The sequence below is a fragment of the Pogona vitticeps genome, chromosome 11 (assembly GCF_051106095.1).
Source record: "Pogona vitticeps strain Pit_001003342236 chromosome 11, PviZW2.1, whole genome shotgun sequence".
Classification (NCBI taxonomy): domain Eukaryota; kingdom Metazoa; phylum Chordata; class Lepidosauria; order Squamata; family Agamidae; genus Pogona; species Pogona vitticeps.
The window spans coordinates 8250011-8258743 of record NC_135793.1 but is presented as its reverse complement, the minus strand read 5'-3'; the positions used below and the strand labels follow the sequence as shown (position 1 = coordinate 8258743).

Below are 8733 nucleotides of genomic sequence, written 5' to 3'. Positions count from 1 at the left end.
CTGTCCCGTCCCCTGACTTCCTAGGAGGTTGCGTTTCGGGCACTAACCCCTTGGAACAGAGTCAGTCCAGCTGGTGCCCCAGTTCAGTGGAGTCATGAAAATCCAGGTCTGGAGAAACGGGTGGAAAGGAGGAGTCCCCATCTGGGGCACACCCCTTTAAAGGTGGGCTGGTCCAGGTGGGTGATTGTGGGGGGGACAGGGCTCTTGTGGCCCTCCACTTTCCAGAGCTTCCTTTGCCACACCCAGCATTGCTTGTGGCTCCAGGGCCAACACTGGGTTGGGGTAAGCTCTGCGGCGACGGTTGGGCAGCGAGACTGGATGGATGGTGGTGCCGGATCCTCTGGGGCTGCGCTGCCAGAGCCTGAGGTCCCTGGCCCCCCTCCTTAGCTGAATGGGCTGGGCAGGAGGTGGGGGCTCCCCTTCTCCTCTATCCCTCTTTGCACCTTTTTGGAGGCGCAGAAGGTGGGACCTGGTCTTCTAGGGCCTCCTCCCATGTCTCCTCTTCATCTGGCATGGTTGTCAATAATCCCTGAGCTCAGCCACTCCCGCTCGCTTATTCCTGCTGTTTTCCGCTCCCTCCAGCTGTCCCACCCTTCCTCCCACCTGCGGCCGACCGTCCCTTGCGGGCTAGGGTCCCCCAGAGACGTGCTCTCTCTTGGGCTCCCCTGGCGTTATGGGGTGGGGGCCAGTTGGCCTGCTGGGGTCACTCGAGATACCCTCTCACCCACTGCTTTGTCTTCTTCCCTGGATGGCAGCGCCGCCAGGGCACCGTCCTGGACTTGATGAATCAGAGAATGATCTGACCTAAGATAAGGCAGTTTCCTGTCCTTTTGTCATTTTTTACTCTCTTGGCACCACCTTGCTTGTGGACTGTGAAGGAGGGCAGTTCACCCCACATTTTGGGGAGGCACCATTTTGCCGTGACCAGAAGCTAGGCTGACATCCGTCTCTTGTGATCTTGGCTGTTAAGTAGGGTCAAGCCTGGTTAATACTTGGATGGGAGAACACCAAGTGATGGCCATCCAAGCCTTACCTTGGAAAGAATCCCGTCCAACGGCCCTACAGAACTATTGCCCGTCACAGTTGATTAAGTATTGGACTAGGTGTTTCAATGGTCTTACACAGTATAAAGCAGCTTCTTGTGCTCATCTTACTGTCACAAATTCCCTCTTCATATGTGCTTTCTACTACTCAAAGTGCAGAAATGCTTTTTATTTTTCAGCATTTTTAAAGGTTGAATCTACACAACTGCACTCAAGCATCCACACACTTCCCTTCACCTCCTAAATTAGATTCAGGATGTTGAGAAATACCACCCCAGAAAGGGAAGGGGGAAACTTTACAGAGGATTGCAAGTATATATTCTAGGATAATAAACAGCTTCTGCTTAAAAAAACATGTAGTAGATTTTAATATAATCCAGAATGGGGAAGAGCAAAACACAACGTCAGATTAGTAGCTGCTAAATCTGCATCCTTTTAAATGATACTAACTTTTCTGTGAGAAAATTTGGGAGGTGGAGCAATAACTAGGAAAAGGGTCACTTTGCATGAGAGTGAGACATAAGACATAAGAAATTTATTGTCATTGCACTCACAAGTGGGTGCAACAAAATGAGGTGCTCTTCCCCAAGGTAAAACTGGACACCACCACTACAAAAAAAAAAAAAAGTTAAAATATACACAACACTCACCATACCAATATAGATACCCCATTTCTCCCAGCAATTAAAATTCCACCAAAAACTTATGACCCCGCATTTAAACTCAATACTGCACTTGGGTAAAAGCTGTTCTTGAATCTGCTTGTCCTTGCTTTCAATACCCTGAATCTCCTTCTCGATGGCAATAGTTCAAAGAGCTGATGTCCCGGATGGGAGGAGTCCTTCAGTATATTAGATATCTTCCTCTTACATCTGTTCTTATACAATTCTTCCAAAGAGGGGAGTGAACAGCCAATGATGTTTTGGGCCGTCTTGATCACCCCTTGAATTGCCTTTTTCTCTACAGACTTTCTCTGAGTCTGTAGACAGCATGGGAGTTGTGGTTCCCAAAGTAAAGTTTCCAAGCTGTGCCTCCCCCCGGGTTGTATGGAGGAGATCTGAGACCGAGAACAACATACAATATTCCTGTAATCTCTGTACTATTTCTAGCCATTGCAGGGTGCTCTGAAGATCGCTGAGTGCCTATTACACCAATCCTACAAGGATTGCCCTACGCTACGGAAAGGGGGCTGAGAGCCTTGAGGATAGCAATCCTGTCCCAAAAAACTGTATGCGGACACTTGATCTCTAGTTGTCTTGTGAAAGAAGTCTATAGAAGGCATGTGGATCCCTAAAAACTCAAATTTAAATACAGTACAACAGTCTAAAATTTAAGGTGCCACTGCGTTGTTGTTTGGCCAAGATCTATGATCTAACTAATATGTCAATGCAATCCTACAACGACACAGAAGTAAGTCCCACTGAGTTCAACTATTCAGGGAGTGCCATCTGTCACTTATGGGAGTAGCTGCCATTACACTCCAAGTAGCTTCCTTGTCACTTTGCACGTACAAGCGATGGCACTGCACAGCAGACAACTTTAGCCACTATGTTTATTTATTTAAAATATTTTCACCCCGCCTTTCTCCTAAAAAAAGGATCCAAGGCGGCTTGCATAATTAAAAACACAATATTAAAAGCCAAAAAAAACACAGCAAATTGTGCAAATATTGAAAAAAAAAAGAAATAAACGTTACATTTTAAATGGTAGGTCAGAAGCACTGCTAAAATAGATTTAAAAGCAACACTATTCACTCTGACCCACAAGGAGCAAACCTTTGGCAAGTCAGATTTTTTTTTTAAATTAAAACTCCCACAATCCCCATCATATATTACCCAATGATAAAGGAGTGTGGGAGGTGCAGTCCACTTTGGAGCGCTAAAAAAAAAGAAACACCTCCCTTCTTGCTCCACCCATCTTTCTGTGTCTATGGTGAGCGAGGGGGACGGAGCGCCCTCCTTTTTTTCTGGACCGGAAACGGGAAGCGCTCCCACTGCCGGACATGCGTAGTGAGGCGGCGCCGGCGGCGGCTTTGCGCGCATGCGTGGAGGGCTGGCCCGGGGAGGCACGTGAAGGTCGCGGGGAGCCTTTTCCATTCACACGTACCGGCGCGCGGTTCTTTCCCGTCTCCGCTCCGTTGGCCCGGCATGGACCCGTCGTCCGCCGTGGGGGACTTGGGAGCGGCGGTCAACGACCCGCAACTGCAGCACTTCATTGAGGTGGAGACGCAGAAGCAGCGCTTCCAGCAGCTCGTGCACCAAATGACGGAGCTCTGCTGGGTAAAGGGCGGGAGAGGCGGGAGAAGGAGAGGGAAGGGCGGGCCTCGCCTCGCTGGCGGCGGTTAGGAGCCCGGCCTCGCCTTGGCACGTGCCCCCGAGGAGGCTGTGGAACTCCCCGCCACGAGATGTGGCAAAGCCTGGGTGTGGGGGGGGGGAGGTCTGTGGAGGGCTGTTAGTCCTACAGGGTAACTAGAGCCTCCCCATGCAGGGGCAGTCAACCTGAATTCTACAACCCGTGGGAGGGCTGTACTGTAGTTGGCTTCACACTCAGTGTGTGTGGGCTTCCTGGAAGCACCTGGCTGGTCGCTATTTTTTATTTTATTTATGTAACTTATATGTCACCCACTCTACCCAAAGGTCTCTGGGCGGCATATATGTAAAATAAAATAAATAATAGCGACCAGCCAGGTGCTCCCACCTGGATGCTGCATTAAATAAACCTAGGGCTTCATCCGGCGAAAGCTCTTTCTGTCCTTGTAAAATGGTTGTTTGCCCAGAACAAGTGCCACTTTGCCACCCACTGCAGTGACAGAGTTCCCTGACCCCCTTTTTATAACAATTAAAAGGTGTGTTAAGGAATATCCAAGGTACCTTTCATAGCATTTGCTTGTCCTAGGTGATTGCGGCTGCCAAGAGAATCATCACGGCACAAATGAGAAAAAGATAAGTTGATAGAAAATGTTAGGAGTCCTCATACAGAACAGCTCTTCTCAAATTTGGTGCTCTGTGTAGTCTTTGAATTCCAACGACTGTAGTGTACTAGAAATCCCTTATCGTTAGCTCAGGGTTGTGGGCGTTTTGTCAAAGCACATCTGGAGCCATTAACATGGGAAGTTATTATTGATGGACCCTTTCAGAGTTATTTTTTAAAGTTTTCTCTTGGCCGCTGTCAGTTGTCATTGATAGAAAGTGGGAGGCTGGTTTGGTGGGAGAGAAAAAACAACTCTTGGCTTCCTAACCTAATTTCAGTTGCATCTGTTGGTTAGTTTAACTATTAATTAAGCTATTGTGTTGATCTCTTTGGAGAATTAAGTTGTGAAGAACTGGGAGTTTCAGAGCTACTGGGATGTTGGGCTTGGCTCTCCTGGTGAGCTTATCTCTTTCCATCGGCCAGTTGTTAAATATTGGAGCCTTGCTTTTACAGAATCAGATGGCTACTGGATAGTCCATTAAATGCTTACGCTTTGGCAACATCTTTCCCAGCTCTACTACTTGAGATTGCATGTAGGATTTTCTGCACGTAAATTGGTTGTTTGCTGCTGAGCTAAGGCTCCTAGGAGTGTACATAGTTTGCAACCAGATTGGGTGGAAATTGTAATCTAGGTAGTTTAAGACCTTTCTCTTCAGGCAGGGTTTTCCTTAATGACAGGTGGTCTGAAAGGGGTTTTGTTATGCTCTGTTTTAAATGTGTTTAATATTGATTTTAGTCCCCATTGTAATATAGCACTTGTTTAATTCTTTTAAAAAATTTGTGTACTCACTGTTCTGGCTTTTAAATATAGTTTTAGTGCTGTAAGTCACCTTGGGTCCTTTTGGGGAGAAAGGCAGCATTGAAATAATTTAAATAAACAAATAGTAGTCATCTCACAGGAAGAATAAAAGTGGAAGTGGTGGCACTGTGAGTAGTAAGGATGATGATGCAGGCATGCGTATCCTGATGCAATGATAAAGACAGCAGGTGCATTATTTGTAAAGCTCATTTCCCTGTTCTCTTGCTGTATATTTAAAGATGTATTTAGCTTAATGTTGTTTTAACTTGCTGCTGTTGTTACACACTCTGGATTCTTAGTTTCACATTATTTGAATCTAAGAAATTCTTTTTGAATCAAGTTAATTCAAGTAAAATTAATTCAAATACATTTGTTATTTGATTACAATTATTTGATGGTTATGTGGTTTTACATAGCTTTCATACCTTTCAGGTGTGGGTTTTACTGTTAGCTGTCTTGGGCATACATTATGGAAGGATGTGGGAGCTGGACACAAAATCCAAGCATTGTCAGTCATGTAGCAGAGGGAAGAAAGGGGAAGAAAAGGGAGAAAAGAAATCCTGCATGAAATGCTTGTGTGTTTCAAGATGGTTTTACTGTTCAGAATTTTTGCTGCTGCTGTCTTTTGCATAGCCTTGAACCCCTAGATCAGCGGTTCCCAACTTTAGATGTCTGGATATTCTTGGACTACAACTCCCAAAAATCCTGGTCAGCACAGCTAGTGGTGAAGTCGTCTGGGAGTTTTAGTTCTAGGAACACCAGGGGATCTGAGGTTGGGAACGACAGCCTTATCCTCTGGCAAGCTTCAGGTTTATAGTAGCTACTTTACTATTATTAATAGAATCCTGAGATCATAAATCTGAACTCAGAATTCTATATGGGGAGACAGTGAGCTGATGTTTACTGCTGCCATTCAAATTGCTTCTCATTCTTTCCGCACATAACACACACACACACACCACACACTTTGTTACCATAGCATTTCAGCAGGATTTAAGGCAATGGAAGAGGATTATTTTTTTTACTGCTACTCAAAATAATTGAGAGTGAGAAATCTGTGTAGATTCAGGTTTGCCTTCTACCATTCCTGCCCTAGGTTAATTTTCTCTCTTTCTCCTTTATCCTGAATAGGAGAAATGCATGGACAAACCTGGGCCCAAGCTGGACAGCCGAGCGGAGGCCTGTTTTGTGAACTGTGTGGAGCGCTTCATTGACACCAGTCAGTTTATTCTTAACCGTTTGGAGCAGACGCAGAAATCCAAGTCGGCCTTTTCCGAAAATCTCTCGGACTGAACTGGAAGCTGCAGGGTCACTGTTTTCTTTTGTTAAAGGGGAAGCAGTCTATGATATGGGAATGGAGGAGGTGGCTAAAAGAGAACAGAGGAAAGGATCTCTAGGGATGCGCTGTGCAGGGGGTCAACCTCCACGTCTGTGATGGACGCCTGAGCTTCCTGACCACCTTGACTGATTCTGGTTTTAAATTCAACTCTTATGGACATCAGCAGTCAGACCAATGAGGCTATATAACATCACACCTTTGATTCTTAACATGGGCTTGTGTTGCCTTTTTTTATTTTTAAAAAATATTCTATTTTGGATAATGGGAGCCTCACGTCAGAATTTTGACTTGAACAGCTTGCTTTCCCAGTGGTGTAACCAGAGAAGCACACCTGTCAATGCTTGAGGACTTCCTCGTTCTTCATGGTATAAGGGATCAGGGAAGCTTCAGACGCCAGTGTGAATCGAGGAAAGGGCAAGGGGTCTAAATGTGCCTTTAGAAATGGTACGGTGCTTTATTAGCATGAGTCCTTTAAACAGTATGAATCTCTTGCCTGCTACTTATCTGAACATGCAACTGAGTTGACCTTTGTAAGCCGTGAATAGGTGGTAGCAGATGAACAGAGGGAGGCAGACATAGTTTGTGGGGTGTATGCCAGTAGAGACTCATCCGTTTTTTAATGAGGTGCTTATTCCGACCCTCCTTATCACTGCTAGGAAGACAAATTCAAGGGGCATGGCTGCTGGGAAGGAATATCATTTACATGGTCATGTAAATGTTTCACTCACCAAGTCCAGAAGTTAATCCTCAATTTCTCGATTTACTCCTTTCCTCTTGATCAGTGGAATAAACATCAGCTGAATCCATTTTAAACTGCCTCTTGAGTTGGTGGTGGTTTCTTCCACTAGGACTGCCAGGCGATTAAATACCGGGCATGTATGCGGTAGGTGGCACTGATAGTATTCTAGAAGAAGCAGCATCTCCTATACCTTATAGGTCTACAGTGCTATGGTGTTAGTTGGCACTCCTTTGTTTTTGCATAAGCGATTGTCTGTGAATTAATGAATCACATGAGACACCCCAATAAATCCGCATGAAGTGCCAGTCCTCAAACAGTGTTTTAGTTGGCACACCGTCTCTTCAGAGATGTACTAGTGATGTGTAGCCCCAGGGAAACTTTGGTAAAGTGTCCCAGCCCTACTGGTGACGCTTATAGGCCATGGGCAGAGAGTGAGCTGTTACAGTAAAAGTATCCAGAACATTGATCCGTAGCATTTAATCCGTAAAGGACTGATTGCGAAATCACGATGTGAACTTAAGCTATCTCTGTTATTACTGTGTTTCATTGAAGTAAAAGTCAGTAAAACAATTGCTCCAGTGCTGGTGAACTCCAGTGGAGTAACCATGAAGCACTGACTCTAGGCTTGTCTCACAAGAGTTTCCTTATTTTCCCATAATAAAATCCATTAAACCCTTGTGGTATAACAGGCACTATGTAGCTTATGCTTTCATAGGTCACAGTAGCCTTTGAAATACTGGAAGCATCACCTAAGTGTTATACAGTATATGTATGCATACACACAAGTAGGGAGAAAAGAGATTATGATTCAGTCCCTCCTTTCCTTAGGGAGTCTAAAGGCCAAGCAATGTGTGTCAACATTCTGCACAATAATCAGATTCTTATACTGGTTGCACTTGGGTCTGTTTATTCTCCTTCCCCTGTTGATTCTCCAGTGCCTAGATTGTAAGTTCACTGGGTCAAGAACCCATCACATCTCGTATTTAGAAAGCATCTTGTCCATACACGGCACTATATATTTAATAGTAAATAATTTACTCTTGTATATTCCTTTCTGTTGTGCTTAATTTCACCCATGCTAGTGCCTGGCTATGTTCTTTTTCAATAATAGTCTTTTGTGTGGTATCTGAGTAGGTACAAATTGTTCTTCTGTCCCTATTTTTCATCCTAGTGATATGCCAGTGGAGTTGGTCACTTTTCCTATTTTGATTAGGACACTCAAAACAAAAAGAAAAATAGTTTGCTTTTTAACTTGCTAAGCTCATAGCAATAAGAATAGTCAGTAGAACACAGGAATATCTTATCCGTTACCAGAGTAATAAAAACAAGTACTGTAAAAAGAAGTTAAGAAACATTGCAGACACTTTAACAGCCTAACTCTAGGCTTGGAACTTAATCTTGCCAAGTTCACCATGATTTCCTACTATATGATTACATATTACTGTACATATGTTTAAGATTGTCTACAGGAGTAATGGGTTGATTCTTACAAATAACTGTGGGCTCCTTTAGGTCAGATTCCATCAAGGTATTTGATACATGGAAAAGTTACCTAGTTATTATTAATTTTACTGTCTTCTGTCATGGAATTCAAGCAGGTCAGCTGCCCTTCTCTCCAGACAGCGATCAGACCCAGCTCTGCTTGCTTCAGCACAGTAGATACATTAACTCTTTTTGAGCCACATTGTGGAACCAAAAGCAAACTACCGTAAATAGGGCAAAATCTTAGCTGGGATTCTTGTGAATTCAGTGTCAAAAGCACTCAAATGTTTTGCAGTACTGGCAATATATGAAGGAAATTGTGCCTCTAGATTATATTGCAAATGCTGTTCTGCAGCCTTGT

The 8733-nt window shown here is 44.3% G+C and overlaps 1 protein-coding gene across 1 annotated transcript; it reads left to right on the top strand.

The window, feature by feature from the left end:
• The first annotated feature begins 3036 nt into the window (after nucleotides 1–3036).
• TIMM8A (translocase of inner mitochondrial membrane 8A) lies at nucleotides 3037–6968 on the top strand. The gene is made up of 2 exons (XM_020804701.3): nucleotides 3037–3322; nucleotides 5944–6968. The coding sequence occupies exons 1-2, from the start codon at nucleotides 3191–3193 to the stop codon at nucleotides 6103–6105; spliced, it is 294 nt and encodes a 97-aa protein (XP_020660360.3). The 5' UTR covers nucleotides 3037–3190; the 3' UTR covers nucleotides 6106–6968.
• Nucleotides 6969–8733: the final 1765 nt, after the last annotated feature.

What these genes read in the sequence shown, in the direction of transcription:
- TIMM8A (XM_020804701.3), top strand. Translation starts at nt 3,191, where the DNA reads ATGGACCCGTCGTCCGCCGTGGGGGACTTGGGAGCGGCGGTCAACGAC. An exon ending in AAATGACGGAGCTCTGCTGG is followed by an intron (nt 3,323 to 5,943) that starts GTAAAGGGCGGG and finishes TATCCTGAATAG; the next exon opens with GAGAAATGCATGGACAAACC.